The sequence below is a fragment of the Saccostrea cucullata genome, unplaced genomic scaffold, assembly GCF_032062105.1.
Source record: "Saccostrea cucullata isolate Sc308-1 unplaced genomic scaffold, CSIRO_AGI_Scuc_v1 ctg5947, whole genome shotgun sequence".
Taxonomy (NCBI): domain Eukaryota; kingdom Metazoa; phylum Mollusca; class Bivalvia; order Ostreida; family Ostreidae; genus Saccostrea; species Saccostrea cuccullata.
In genome coordinates this window covers 21,442-38,507 of record NW_026918111.1, presented here as the reverse complement: position 1 = coordinate 38,507, position 17,066 = coordinate 21,442, and the positions used below count along the sequence as shown (strand labels likewise).

The following is a 17,066-nucleotide window of genomic DNA, read 5'->3' as shown; positions in this document are numbered from 1 at the left end:
TAAAAATATATATATATATTATTGTATATATAAGATGCAAATCGCACATTATTCCGAACATGCATGGCAAAGCAATTTATGACAAACATATTATATATACGTATAATGCACATTTTCTAAATGATTGTGAATGGAGAATCCACATTTGTACTAACTGTAATGGTAAATTATCAAGATTTGAAAAGGAATCAATGGATGTTTCCTACGATTTTGAAATACTTACTTACCTACTCACTTACGTACTTATGCCTGCTACTCCTTTTGGGGCATAGGCCGCTGACAAGATTCCTCCTCTGAAATACACAATATTGCAAAAAATTATCGAAGGGTAAAACGTATTTAAAAACACTGCATGGTGGGAGCAAACAAATGAAAGATATGTTTATTCAGTTATACTTATCTTTAATTCATTTGAATTTCTAAGCTGCTTAAAAAACCGAAGAGAGGTACATATTGATTGTTCAAACTGCTTACAGCTATTTCAGTACATTTGAAGAATTTTGAATATAATAATACATATTAATTATAGTTAATCATAGTTTCACAAATCGTGAAACTATATTTATCAGATCGTTAACTGTAGCTAAGTGTTGTAAACCATAGTTTACAAATTGTGAAACTGTATTTATCAGATAATCTATGTTTTGCAATATAATAATACATACTATATGGTGAAAATTAAATAGATACTGCAGTAAGCTCAATATTAACACTTTTATACAATATGTGTTTTTATGTTTTTCTTAATGTCAAAAAAAAAAAAACAAAAAACAAAACAAAACAAAACAATTTGCACTGGTATACAGAGGTGCCTTTTAAAAGTGTATTTAACTATTTTCATTAAGTTCACATTTTTCGACCTCCCTAACCTTTATTTATCGAGGAGGTTGACAACTTTAAACAGAAGAGTAGACATATATATGGCACGCCGAATTCACAAAAATGAGCTAAACATAGTTAAACAGTTGATAAACTAGGTTTTTTCGATTGTAAACTATAGTTATCAAACCGTGAACTATAGATAACAATTCGTCAACTATAGTTTTAATCTCACTGTAAAACTTTATTTAAATGTTAACTATAGTTTACTAATGCTCATCTAAGTTTTTCTGTCTGTAATAAAACGTAAACAATGGATTTTGTTGATAAACATAGATTCACGTCTGTAAACTATAATTTACAATCGTGAATTCTAGTTAAGAGTTATTAATTATAGTTAATCATAGTTTCACAAATCGTTAAACTATATTTATCAGATCGTTAACTGTAGCTAAATGTTGTAAACCATAGTTTACAAATCGTGAAACTGTATTTATCAGATAATCTATGTTTTGCAATCGCAAATGAGTGTTTTCAGTGTTAAGTATAGTTTACGGTTCTGAAACATAGATTAACTATGGTTTACAAATGTAAAATATAGATCAACGTTGTTAGGGCCCCGCAAGGATTTGCGGGTGCCCTATAGTAATCACTCTGTCTGTCCTTCTGTCATTCTTCCGTCCACAAATTTTCTGTTTTTTTCTAACAACTTTTTTTTATGGTTGCCCAATCAAGTTCAAATTTGGTATGGTAGTTCAGTAAGCATAAATGCAAATTTTGATGCTAAGTTTGGTTCTCTATTTCTTGTGGTTTGGAGCTGGGGTGGTGGGGTAGATTCCTTAACTATGCATATAGAATATGCATAGATAACTGCTAGAATGATATGGGCAATTTGAAAGATAATTAACTGCATGAAGAATGATTATCCATTTGATAATACTGGCAAGGTTGTAAAGCAATTTTGAATCCTTCTCTGAAATATGAATTAATTAACCTTCCACATGAAGAAAGTCTCTTGGTATTAGCATTATCTTTATCTGATTTCACATTGTTTTAAAAATGATTTTAATAACTGTACACACACACTTGTGTCTGCAAATATTATAAAAGAACTTTATGTTTTGAAGCAGCTAAAGGTCAATTTTTTGAATGATGTTTAAGTACATTCTCTGAAATATGAATTTAAAATAATATTCATACTTTATTTTGGTTAAAATACTGTACACAATGATTTATGATAATTTTATTGAATTCTAAAATCAAGATATGTATTAAGATATCATTAAGATTTTTTTAAATTACTATTTAATGAAGGATATGGAGATAACGAACAGTATTCAATATCGAAGTCTATAAAACAATACAAAATAGGAGCAGAGCAAACACGGACCTCCGAAACATCAGAGGTGGGATCAGGTGCCATGGAGGAGTGAGCATCCCCTGCTGACCGGTCACACCCACCGTATGCTCATTGTCATGATCGTGAAATAACGGAAAATCCGTCGTCAATTCAATGTATAAATAATGGACTAACAATAGGTATGAAAAACGTCAGTCAGCATTTGACTCAATGATAAGTTGTATTTGCTGACAATGTCATTGAATCGACCATAGAACTCTTACGAAATAATGACTTTAAACGAGACATAATAACTTGCTTGAATAATTTACCTCGTTTTAGAAATTTCATACTTAGTTTGCACAAAGATATACATGTAAATGTTGCAGGTACAATATATTGTTTAAACATACAGTTTTAAAGTCTAACATGTATCACACCGCTTATAAAGCAAAATAATAATACAATGTAAATTATCCAAGTCTGAGTAATAAACTATCATTACTTTATTAAACTCACGGCATGTGCACGTGGTAAAATTTTGCATAATTTCTGTATATATTTCAAAAATACTTTCTGTGGATAAAAATAGAATAAGCTCAATTAACATAATACTGCATTACTTTTTAAAAAACCAAATGTAAGTAAATTACACTTTATCCCTGATTGGAGATTCAGTTACCACGTGTGCACCTAGACCTTCCATGGAATTTTGCAAAACAATTTCCTGGTAAGGAAAACCATGCGCTACAAGACAAACCTGACATCACCTTATATAGCGACTGGCCAAATATTTAAATCACCTTCACGTCACAGATGGGGTTAATATGCATAATTTCACTAATATACAAATAATTCAACACAGGGCAATACTAATAAAAAAAAAACAAATTTTATTTTAAAGTTATTTAAAATTTGATTGACACAACTTTGATTGTTTTAACTTTATTCTTAGTCCTTTTGAAAAATATGAAATTTTTGTATAATGAGAAATATTAAATATCTTGAAAAATAATTTCTCTCAGATATAAATTGTGTGTGCAATTCAGAATCTTGTTGTGTACAAATATAGTTTTGGTTACACATTTTTTGTAAACATATTCTTATGTTGTTATTTTTAAGATGTTTACGATTCAACATAGTTAATCATAGTCTGTCACAAACTGGACGATACTGACAATATATTGTGTGTTTGTTTTGCTAAACCATAGTTTACTCTGAATTTTCTGCAATTTGAATTAATATTTTCAGTTTATATAAACAAGTGCTGATTTTCATAGACTAACTATGAATAAAATAAAATTTATAAAGTGCTTGTGTCATAGCAAGGATTTGAAGTTTTAATAATTTTTAATTAATGTAAAAATCTTAATTAATTTTTTAAAATTTATTTATTTCTAATATCTTTTTTTTATGGTCTGTTCAATCACCTTCAAATTTGGTAAATGGTTGTTATAAAGTAAATTTACATAAAAGTTTGATTTAAGTTTCTTTCTTATTTTTTTTTGTTTGGAGCTGGAGTGATGCTGTTAATTTTAACATGTGAAGAAATAACCCCATAAAAAACTTTTAGAATAAAACCATTGTAAACTTTCAGAGAGCTGTAGAATTTGTCCTTTGGGATAAATTAACCTTCCAAAAGCAGAAAATCATTACAGCTTATCTTTATCTGTCACATTGAAGATTAATGAATACCTTTGTCTGCAAATGAACTTTGTTTTGAAGTAAAGGTCAATTTTGAGCTCTCTGTAGCCACATTTCTGAAATAAGGATTCCTAATGAACCCTAGGCATACGGTGTTCATAGAAGTTGGTTTTTTTTTCAAGATTGGTCGACCAATTAATCAGCGATTGTATTTTGTAAATGACCATATTTGCGTGTGTTTATTTTTAATTCTAAAATCAAGTATATATTAACTATATCATTAAGATTATTTGCAATTTATGAATATTATATGGAGTCACCCAATATCTTCTACATATGTGATTAAGAATCCATAAAACAATTTGTACTAAATAATAAATAAACATAACTCAATTATTGCTTCTTAAACAAAAAAAAACTCTTGATTTAATCTTTTTAAAAACAATCAGAGGTGTGCGTACCTGAGAGATCACGTAATAATTTTTTGACTTAATTCACCGTAAAATCCCCTGATTGTTTAAACCAAACCCGTTAATTATTGTCATGATCGTAAATAACGGATATTCTGTCGTCAATTCAGTGTATAAAAAATGGACTAACAATTGGTATGAAAAACGCCAGTCGGCATCTTTAAGTTTATTTGCTTTAAGGTTTGTATTTAATAAACTTTAAACGAATGTTTTCGAGACTTTGGTATTTTTGTAATTACTTGTCAATAATTTACCTCGTTTTACAAATTTTTACGTAGGTAATCTTGCGTATCGAAAACCGAAATATACATGTAAACAAAGATTCATGTGATATATATATTGCTGCAAAAAAAGGAAGTTGACGTAGAAATTAAATTAAAGTCGTCCTTTATCATATAACCTGGTCGGGGTTACCATTAACGGTCTTTTTCAAGTAAAATATCCAATTATGAAACAGATTTACAGTCTGTGGTATCTTTTTTGTTTACAAGCTCTCCTGGATATATCGTATCGACTAGCGAAAGGATGTTTACCATTGTTTTGACTTAGGTCGTGATACATATATGGTCGAAATGAATATCACAGCAAGGTTTTGTTTTTTTTGTACAAGATTTTGCATAAATTTGAGGAGATTGAATAAAAACAAAAAATAGGTCTGCATATTAACGGAGCGCAAATATTCCCATTTGATTTTTCCAGCTAGATCTTTAAAGACCTGGGAAAAAACCACATAGATATTGTCAAACAATTAAGATATTCAAAAGTGTGTCAATTTCATGAACTTTTGGTGCAAATGTCTTTATATTAAACTACTATAATTTTGCAAATTACAAGGCAAGTAAATTGTAAGTTCCATTTGTTATTGAAGAAGCAGCTGTTTGAAAATCATGTCTTGAAGCATTTTTTGTTTAACGTGATAAAACAAACCTCTTGATATAAAGTTGATTTATACTTTACACTATTTTTTTTTTCTGCCTTAATGACGTTAATTTCAACAGGTAATCAGAAAAACCCCATTCTCTCAGATTTAAAAAAAGTTCTTATTGAAAACTTCATAAGAAAAGTATTTTGAGCAGTAGAATTAATCCCTTGGTATGCCAAGGGTTCATGAGGAGAGTAGCGTATCAAAAACCCTTGGCTAGCGAAGATGAACCCTGGGTTATGTTTGCATTCACTGCAGGCTTGCATTTCATAAAACACCTGCTTTAATCTTTTTTAAATACGCATTTAGTTTTTTTTAATAAGACATGAGGTTTTCCCTGTTTTATGTAAATACAAGGTTACTATTTACAGGTTTTTTTGACATTCAGGAATTATCTTGAAAATTTGAAAATACAGTTTTTACTGATAATCTTCATATATATTTAAAAAAATGTAATCAAGTAAAACTCTCATTCATTGAGCTGCGCCCTTATATTTCTACCCTGCAGCGGGGCACTTGCTAACTGGTCAGTTTTCTAGTTAATTATAGTTTACAGTCTGTATGGTTTACAACCGATAAACCTACTTTATCGACTGCGAAAGTATGTTTAGCTCATTTTTGTGACTTAGGCGTGCCATACATATATGCGAAATAAATATCAAAATAGGTTTTGTATGTGTTTTTGTACAATATAATTTCTAATAAATTTGAGGAGAATTTAAAAACTCGTCAACAAATATTCCCTCGATTCCCCGACAAATATAAAATTTGATTTTTCTAGCTATCTATCTTTAAATAAATGGAAACAATAGGTCACTAAATTAAGATATCAAAAGTGTGTAATTGCATGAACTTTTGGTTAAAATGTTTTATATTAAACTACTAGTAATGATAAGTACGGCCAATTACTGATAAAGATAGTAAATTGTAATTGTTTGTTTTGGAAGTTTTTGAAAATCGGTGATCTTGATCAGGACATCATTTTTGTTTAATTGATAAACACATTCCACGTGATATTTTCCAAAAGATTTATACTATACACTGACGTATTTTACAAAATTGAAGATAAAAATCTAGAACCAGAAAAAAGAAATTCATTTTATTTGATTTATTACAGCTGCAGGTTGCTAGAAAACTGTGCTAATAAATCAGTATTTTGCAGTATAGAATAACCCTTGGAAAAACCATGGGTTGATAGCGCGTGACTCATTTGTAATTTTTAAAAACAATTTGTTGTAATGGCTACTTATTTTAATTTTTTGCACTTTGCAGTCTTTCTAGTAAAAAGTTTTTTGGAATAGATGGCACACTGCTCGTTTAAAATCATAATTTCGTAAGTTGTATGGTCGATACAATGACGTTGTCAGCAAAGACTTTATTATAAATTCAAATACTGACTTTTTTCATTCTTACTGTTAGAACACTATATTCACACTGAATTGTCGACGGGGTTATCCGCTATTTTCCCGATCATGACAAGAAGCACACGGCAGGTGTGACGGTCGGCAAGGAATGCTCATCCATTTCATTGCAATAGCTCAAATGGTTCCAGAGACTCATGACAAGTCACACGAATTTGCAGGTAGTGACGGTCCATGTTTGCTGCTTACATCCATGGGACCTGATCCCACCTTTGGTAGTCGGACGTCCATGTTTGCTCTGCTCCAATTTCAATTGCAAAAAGGTGCATTTGATTTAGAATACTGTTCGTTATCTCCATATTTTCATGTCAAAATTGACTGTAATCAATAAACTATAATTTATTTTTATTTGGCTTCATAATTTTTAGATTTAAAAGAATCAAACCGTAAAATTATCATTATTTTTCAATAATCAACCATTGAAAAAGGGCGTGCCTATTGCGGTAAATAAAGTAATTTGCATACTCTTACTCAAGGATAATTAATGACAAGTTTAAATGATATTATCCAAAAAAAAAAAAAAAATCAAAACTCACAATAAAAAAAAAAATCATCGTTCAAAGATGTACACTGACACAATAATATTTACATATCTTTAATCAGATGTTTAACAATGGATTGTATCTAATTCATTCGGTAAAACATAGGAACAAAAGTCAATAATCTGACAATGTACGCCAAATATTTAAACACTACACAAATATTATCCATATGAAATAAAAGAAAACTTTACTTCATTATTTTTTTTTTTTTACTAAAAAATGCATTTTATTGTTTGGAGTTACTGTCCTTCCTAGTAAATACGAAGACGTATATTATTTCTTCTTAAATTTTCATAGAACTAAAAATATAATCTTTAAAAGATAAATCACATAAACACGTTTTTCTTCCAAAAATTAAATATCTTTGCTGTATAGAAGAAAGGTACTTTTCACACTAAAGAAGTGATATCAAGTTAATTTTTGATCAAGTAAGCATAATTGAGGAAATATTAAATTTATATTTCAAAGAAATATAGAGAATCTTTCAAAATGGAGAAAACAAACAATATTCAAGCTCAAAGTCTATTCAATCAAAAATAATCCCAAGCAGAGCAAACACAGACTTCCAGGAAAATCAGAGGTGGGATCAGGTGCCATGGAGGAGTGAGCATCCATTGCCGACAGGTCAAACCGGCCTTGTGATCCTTGACATAATCACGTAATAACGGATATTCGGAATATGAATGATAGCCGAACATTTAGCATGGATAACGTAAATCAGCATTTGACTTAATGATAGATTGTATTTGCTAGCATCGTCATTATATCAACGTATAACGTGTTGGAGTCTATTGCTCTTTAAGATGCAGATTATAAATTGTCTTACAGAATTTCAATGACTTTAATCATATTAAAAAATCATTGTTTATATTGACATCATGCATTGTAATATTTCAGAACATATATATATTTTTAAAAAGTTACAATATACCGAGGTATTTCGTCGAAAATAAGACGTTGGGGCATGTTTTATGAAAGTTATAAGAACATTTTTTTTCGTTATAAAATCAGTTAAACAATGAAAATAGAATACTAGTAAATACATTTTTAAATGAAAAAGTAAAACGTAAAAATTGTGCATACATTAAAACTTTGGACATTCAAATTGATTACAATGAAAAACTGTATTTTTTGTTATTTTAATTGTGTAATAACGTATACAAAAAAGTACTGGTACATATAATATGCATACGACGAATACCTTATTTTTGTTACACGTGCAATAAGAATAACACCTTTTGATATTCCAGTCTATCTACAAAGAATGAAAAACCATCTTAATGTTTTTATGTGTGTTTTACGCTTATATTTAGGTCAACCCATAAAAAATTCCCACATATTGAAAATAAATTCTATTTTTTAATCATGTAACTGAAAATCCGACCAGAACTGGGTTTATTTTTTTAAAAACGCATACTAAAGATGTTTTCAGGGCTCAATTTGTACATATATTTACGAATGAAATTGGAAAAACCAGAGAACTAATTGTCAATAACCTGATTATTAATGTGATTAATCAAAACCTAAATGGAATTATGTACGATGCATCAACTTTATTTTGTATGTCGTTTTATTTTTAGAAATTGAATAAGATATAAATACCTTCAGTCTTTTCAGTTTATTTGTAACCTTGCGTGATTGTGTACAGAGAGGTAAAACTTTACTTTTAGTACCTGAACAAAAAACCTTTTGTGTAGTTTATGATCTCTTTCTCATACTTTCAAATTTACAGTATTTATCTATTTCTCGAATAGTTATGTATTATTTCGAAAATATGACATTATTTACTAGAATACTGAATTATATATATTTTAAGATTAAAATAGCTTGCAAAGTTAGTACGTGAAGCTTCATAGTGAATCAAAAATCAACGTTTGTACTAGTATTAACTATAGTTAAATAAACAGTCAACTATAATTTTATTTTGTATGCTAGAGCCTACAGTTAATTTGTATTATTCATCTTCTCTGTACAGTTCTTTACAGAATCGTGATACAATACCTTTATCAGATTTAAATTATAATGAAACAAAAACTGGATATTTTATTTTACCTTCATATTAACTTTAAAAAGTATGCACTGCAATAATTTTGATTCCAAATTGTGCTCCTAACTTTGGTCTTACTGACTGCTTTCTTGTTCATGTATATCTTCTCATAAATGTAAAAAGTATGTTTAAGTCATTCTTCTTACTAAATATGTAAGAATACGTATAGTGTAGAATCTCAAGCAAGAGTCATCTTTATAAAAATCTTTTTCTTCCTTATCAATTTCTAATTCAGAGGTAAAATCTTCCAGGACCCATTTTCTTTACGTGATGCTTCAACACGCAGTTTGAAGCATTATTATAAATAAAGAAGACAATCATTCATTCATCTATGTGTAAACTGTTCAAGTATTGGTCCAATGGTGCTGGATAAAAAATTTCTAAAGAAAACATTTAAAATAGCATATTTTTGAATTTTCTAGCTTTAGTGCCTTTATTTGAGCAGATATGATTGTTCATTTGAGTATCCTGTTATTAACATTATCAAGTGTCGGTGCAAGATCGCAGATATGCCCTCCAGTATGTATATCTATTAACTGAATAAAATCTCAAACTCAGCTACTAATTTTGTAAAAAAGGTATAATTCCTCAATAACTCAATTATGTACGCGAAAAAAACCGAATAATATGTTAAATAAAATGACTATAAATTTTATTCCTTTTGAAATAAAAAAAATATATTTATATATATTTTTTCCGATATACATTAACATAACTTTGATAATATTATTAAAATATTTGTATTTTCAAACCTAGGTTTGTCACTGGGATCAAATTTGTGTGAATGGAATGTGCAAGCCTTGGAGTGAGTATGAAACAAATCAGAATTTAACAATAACATGGCAATAAAATTCAAATCAATTCAATCAAAACCTGTATATCTTGTGGTTTATTTCCTATTTATCGTGTTTTATAATACCTTAAATTTCTTTCATTTACTAGTACTTGATAATTTATTTTATTACATTACGAAATATCAGCGAAAAAATTCGCCTTATCTCTAATCATATTTAATTATGATTATGCATTATTGAACACAATACTTTTTATGTAACCATGTATATGCCGTCACAAAATTCGAAATGACATTTTTTGGCGTTAGAATCCCAGCGTACCTGACGTTAGTTGAAGAATAATATTTTAACTTTTTCCTCAGAAATACTAGCACGCGTATATCGCTATTATATTCCATGCATACGTATTGTTGCATATCAAAATTATTATATTCATATTTCTAGATCTTCCATGACATTTAAATTTCAAATCAATATTTTGTAAATACATGTATATCTAATGGATATTTTGTTATAATATCTACAGCAAAAAAATTCAAATATAAGTTTCAAAAAGGCGTTTTTTTTTCAATTATATAAATGAATATATCTACTTTAAAATAAAGCTAAGATGTTATTTATATGTGTCATATGTATAAATGTTTAAATATAATTAATAACAAGATAATTATCAAACAAAGCAACGGAAAGATTTGGCAAGTTAATAGCTAGAAATATCCGAAACGTCCAAAACAATGACTGTTGAGTACTAGCAGAAATATTCCTTCAAGTATTATTATATTGGATTGTAGGCATGTCGTTAATTAAAAAAAAATATTGTAAAACAATTAATTTGGAAAGATTTGACATCTTTCAAAACTTTTTTTCTCGTTTTTGTTTAGCATCCACACTTAATCAAAAATAATTTCATTGCGAAAACAATCTTTTGCAAGTGAACAGATACACAAATTTATTACAATTATATATTTCTCATAAACAGCAGATTAGATCTGACTATGTATTACTTAGAGATTACTTTTTGGTTTGTTCCAGACAAATTGGTCTCCGCCATTTCCACTCATGAATCAGACATTTTTAAATGGAAAATTGACAATATCTTAATGTGGTATTCTTGTCTGGTTTCTGTCTAGATGAAATAAAAAAAGTACAATAGCTTATATATCATATATATTTAGATATGAGAGTTTTAAAAGCTCAATTTTTTTCTTTCCTAATCTCAATTGTACCACTTTAAATATATACAGTTTGAAATCTAGCAGGGACTATTTTTTGGGGGCGGAATGGTGGCTTGTGGAAATATCTTCTTTTCTTCTTCTCTAAATTATTACAGAACAGTGAATTTAGTTATTAATTTTACACAATCAAAGCCTACCAGAAATTTTCAAATATAAGTTAAATTAGTAATATGGAACTAAAGTTTTAAAATATATCAAGTGAGTATGATTTTCCACATATGAGGGTTGTTAGAAAGTTCGCGGACAAGTTCTATTGTGAGCGCGCTATTTCCATGAAACCGTTTAAACTCTTCAGATAAAAACTTTAACTTTTTTCCAATAAATATACAAAGATTTGGTGTTTTCCGGTGATAATTAAAAAATATACAGCTATATTATTTTGATAAAACATGCTTCACGGAGCATGCTACATTTTTTAAAGTTCATAATACACTGTACATAGACTTTTTAATGAAATAAAAAAATAGACAGTTGTAGCGCAAAAAGAATTATGACATTTTTTTCTGCCGCTACAGTATTCATGAAACATCACATGGTGAAATTTTGAATTGAATTGGATGGTGTATGAATGTTTTAAAGCCATTTATATATAATCAACGCGTAAAATGAAAGCCAAGAATGGGAGCGTCATTGAACGTCATGGAGCACCGAGCTACTAAATTTGTGTGTGTAATAAAGAAAATGTCAAAAAATAAACAAAGTGCTTCTATACGCTGCTAGAAATTGTCTACACGTAATATTCAATTGGTAGTAGCTTCATAAGAATGGAAGGATTAACATTTTTTATTATCAACTTTCATGCGATACCTCAGTAACCCCATTTATCGGATGAAAGTTGCGTCTAGGGATTTTGCATTGTTTCCAAACCTGATCATGATCGCTTAACTCCGTAGACGTTCATTTTAAGACCTCGCTAATATCCGAATAACACTTAAGACATTATAAAAGAAAAGTAACATGTCTCGATATTGATATTTAATTTTTAAGTAGAAAAAACGGGTTTAAAATCTGGTTGTCACGTCACTAGCGTCAAGTGATTACTCCGTGAATCCTATGACCGCATAGTAAAATCGTTGTAGATTTTCAAAGTTTCAGTAAATGGACCTGATTTTTTACATACCAATAAACAAAAGATGGGAATTTAATTAGACATAGGTCACATTTCACAGTACACAATAGATTTTCCGTAAAGCAATCTGTCCGCGAACTTTTCTAACAACATTACTGTAACAATTATTTTAGTTTTAAAAGCTTCCAATATACCATAAGATTTGAGCAAAAAATCTGTAAAAAGTGTTTCTTTTCCTCTTAGTGAAGGATCAAAACTTTTTTTATTTCTTGTTTTTTGTTTTTGTTTTTTGTTTTTGTTTTTGTTTTTTTGTTTTTGGTTTTTCTTGTTTATTGTTCATCGCGCATTTAAAGATTCGAAGGCAATATGAAAACCATATTTCTTTCTGTATTCAATAATGCAGAAGTGAAAAAAAGAATAAGATATATTACATGATGAGTACGTACTGGTCCCTGCTGACAAAGCAGGTAACGACATTATCTTCCTTTGTAAGGCTCATTATACATGTTATGTAAATTGTATATTAGAAGAACTTGGATTTTATTTTAAAAGTGGTAATCCAACTTATACTCATAGTCCCCTTTCAAAGAAAGAAATTCTTCAAAATCATATGTCTTTTTTTCAATATGTTTAATATCTCGAAGAATCAAAATGAATTTGAGCTACCATGGATTCCGAAACTTAATAAGAATCCTCAGAAACAAAGATACATTGTGGGTTCCAGTAAATATTTAACCAAGAATCTTTCTTTACTCCTCACTAAGATATTGACAGTAGTAAAGGAAAAAATTCAAGAGCAATGTGCAAAATATATTCAAGAAGTGTGTGGTAGAGCGTTCGCTTCGTGATCGGGGGGTGGGGGGGGGGGGGGTGTGATCGATTCTCGTTCGCGGCGCTGCGTCATACATAGGACGTGAACATAGGTAGTGACTGTTCCTTCGCCAAGCACTCACCACTAGAAGTGAAAGTCACGAGTCTTTCGGATATGACCTTAAAATGTACTTCCTGTGTCACGATACGCGTAGGCACGATAAGGATCCCTCACTGCTCAATGGCCTGAGTGCCGAGTATAGGTCTAAATTTGAAGCCCTTCGCACGGCATACGGTGACTTCTCCATATGAGTGAAAAATTCTCGAAAGGGACGTTAAACAATATATAATCAATCTTATTGTAAAAATGTTTTAAAGCAATGGATTTAAGTTAAATTATCTGTTTGAATTTTAGGCAAACATTGATAACTACAATTTCTAATTTTTTAAAAATAATTGTTTATATATTCTTATACGTTTTCACTCATTTTTCAAAACATAGAGTGACCATTGAGTATTTTTTTTTTACTGTCAGCTGTTTCTTTAAAATGGTGTGAACTACTCCCAAATTGATGCCTTTTAAATTTGCTATGAGTTTTGTATTCTTTAAGTGAAACATATTTTTGAATATAGGTGATGCATGTGTATGATTTTAATATTTTAAGCAACTAATGTTTACTTGAAAAATGGATAAAGTTTAAAGCGGTGTAACGTTTTTGCTGGGTAATTACATGTTTTCCAGTAATACCCGGTTTTAAATTTGTGTTTGCCATGCAATGAAATAGCTCACTTATGACTAAAACATAAAGAAAAAAATTTTAATGCACTGAAAAGTCGCACAGAAAAAAATCTAAAGTGTATTTAATTTCGTCAATAGGAAACCGGCAGAAATATATGCCTTTAGTGTGTGCACAAATCATATCCATGTATCGTCTGCGTATGGAATATATAACATGCTAAAAATTATTTTATAGTTTGTTGTTTTTTTTTTTTTTGTTTTTTTTTAGACTGGGCAAGAGTTGGCAATAACCAATTTTAAAAACCGTTAAAACCGCTTTAAATTGTTCATGATTTAAATGAATTTTAAAATATTTAATTAGAATCATCTTATCTATCTAAAGAAAAATCCACAAATCATAGATTTTATTTAAAAGTTTTTTGAAATTTTTAATAACTTTGCAATGGTTTGTCTGTTTATAAATTTTCACAGGCAAGCGCAACCGCGAAATTCGCGCACAAAAGACGTTTTTTCGCGAACCAAATCGGTTTTTAATCCAGTAAAAATTATTTATGTATGGATTGTGTTGTTAATACATTGTTATCACTTATAATAATTTTATTAAAAATTGCTTGATTATCCATTAATTTCAGGTTTATGTTTTTCCATGCGTACGTAATTCTTATAAATATTTGTCAAAATAAAAAGTGAAGTTCAATTAAGTACAGACATTAACATTTTACTAATACATTTTTTACTAAAGTTCTATAAAATTTTATAGACAGCACATTTTTAAATGAAAACACATTTATTGTCGTAAACAATTTCAAAAAAGAAAGGCTTATACAAAGGACGATGACAAAGCTCAAAAAAATATTTTTTTAAGAAAATGTAAATTATATAACTTTGAATTATAGTTTTTTTTTTCACAATAATGCTCATATAATTGTATGTAATGAACTTAAAAGCATTTCATAAGTGATAAACTACTAATTTTGCGATTTTCAGAAAAATGCACTGTTTCCCCCTCCCCCCACTTAAGCCATAATGATGCAAGGGCAATTTTGAAAATTAAAATACAGAATAATCAATATTTGATGTGAGAAACACTATAGTGGCAAAAGAATGATATATGAATTGATGTTCTTTTATAAATAATAATAAACACTGTATAGGTTCATATATTTTTAATTCAGCTGTTGTCTCTGAAAACAAAATTGAAACCATGCACTTCTTCATAATATACTTTTGAAGAAAGCTAAAAATTATTTTTCACGTTATGCAAGTGCATAAAAATTATCTACGCGGGTTTTATGTAGTGAAATGAATGTTTTTTTTTTAGGTTTTGAAATAAAAAATAAAATGATTAATTAATATATACCGTATTGCTGTTACATGTGATACTTATAAAAATATATGTATTGTATGCAAACGCGAGCTCTACGTTGAATAGAGTTGTTATATTTTTTAATTATAGATAATTTCCCGTTTCTATTAAATGAATATCTAACAAAGCGTCAAAAAATACGTTTTATTTTTCCCTGCATATTACCAATGACTGCAAACTATGATGACGCACAATCATGTACAACTGTGAATCATCCTTTATAAATTTATTGCAATAACAATTGACTTGAAAGATGGAACCATTGTCATTTACATTCTTGATAACAAAGTTTAGAAACTCTAATTTCTTATACTCTTCACAGTCATTAATAATTGACATGAAAGTTTATATTTGCGATAGTGATACATATAGTAAGTTGAAAGTTGTACTTGTCTGTAAATCAATCTAATTCTGGAAAAAGAACTGTCGATAAATCAGCATTTTTAACGGATATGTTTTTAGACTGAAGCCATCATATTTATTCCAACATTCAGACGACGGCGCCTCAGTTGACAATACATGCGTTTTTATTTACATAATCAATATATACACCTTTCTAATTGATCCTTTAAAGTTTGTATAAAAGACAAAGACAAATATGGTGGTTTCAACATTTTTTACTTTATTTTATTTTATTTTTTTTTCATGAGCACACTTGTTACCGCAAAATATTTTCATTGGAAATTATTTGTCGAAAGTTATAATTATTTTTCTGTTTCAATATTTTGCGGTAACGACTGTATGTGAAATTTTTATTGTGTTAAATTCACAAAACTTTTTTTAGATTTAACATCCATCCGGTTTTGACGAAATTGTTGCAAAATGCGGTTTGATGATCAATTTGACTCATTTTTTACTTTATTTATTTCCCATGTGTATGATTTTAATATTTTAAGCAACTAATGTTTACAATTGACGGTTACATCAATGTTTTCTTGTTTCTTTATAGGTTTAGATCCATGGCCAACCACTACACCAAAACCAACCGTGAAACCTACTCAACATGTTATAATCTCTTGTAGAGGTGTAAGACAAGATGGTGATATTAAGATTTGAAATTTGTTTGAAAGTATACGTGATATTATCGATGTAGAAATTTATATCTTATTTGAAGGATCATCACTGTCCACGTGGGTATAGGTGTGGATTTTTAGACTACTGTGTTCGCTGTAAGTAAAGTAAACTATAACTGTAAGTAAATTTAAAGAAAAAAATTACTTGTTATTTTTTCAATGTACATTTTGAATCCACTTTGAAATATACACAATCATATAGAATAATGGATAGTTTATTTATCAAGTTTAAACCATTAAAAACAAAACCGTCACAATTTTCAGGCCTTTGTTAAGTATTCACATAATAATCTTATTTTTATTATTTATTCTAGGGGGTAAATAAGGAAGAAACAGCTGCTTACAAAGTGAAGGAGAATCGATTTCGATTTGTTAAAAACAACCTTGTAGTTGGTCATCCAAGAAAGATAATTACTTTTTTGAAAAAATGAAAACAAAATGATGATGTTCAGAATGCTAAAACTATGACTAAAAATAAATATCAACATCACAGAAGTTTTTCCATTCTATATACTATAGTATTTTATTTTCGGCATCAAAAGTTTATTGATAAGTAACATCTACCTTTTTATAAAATAAAACATGATGTTATGCTTGCAACAGCAGACTTTCTAGTTAAGGTCTTCCGTCTTCACGGATCTTCAGCTATAACAATATTGGCATTTTTTAATTGCTTCAATACACATGTATACATTAAATAACTTAACACATTCAGTCGGGGGGGGGGGGGGGGGGGGGGGGGGGGGGTCGTTCTTCGTTATTATGTGTATAGAAGA

At 29.1% G+C, this 17,066-nt stretch overlaps 1 protein-coding gene across 2 annotated transcripts in view; it reads left to right on the top strand.

Moving 5' to 3' along the window:
* The window catches only part of LOC134249356 (uncharacterized), a 57,864-nt gene extending 41,113 nt beyond the window's left edge, over positions 1-16,751 (top strand). Inside the window, exons 8-10 of one of the 2 annotated variants that reach the window (XM_062731806.1) lie at positions 16,173-16,243; positions 16,332-16,386; positions 16,605-16,751. In XM_062731806.1, coding sequence (XP_062587790.1) covers positions 16,173-16,243; positions 16,332-16,386; positions 16,605-16,615 — 137 coding nt within the window. In that variant the 3' untranslated portion in view covers positions 16,616-16,751. Of the gene's footprint in view, positions 1-16,166; positions 16,244-16,331; positions 16,387-16,604 lie in introns of both variants that reach the window. The other variant, XM_062731750.1, reaches the window with a different exon arrangement.
* Positions 16,752-17,066: the final 315 nt, after the last annotated feature.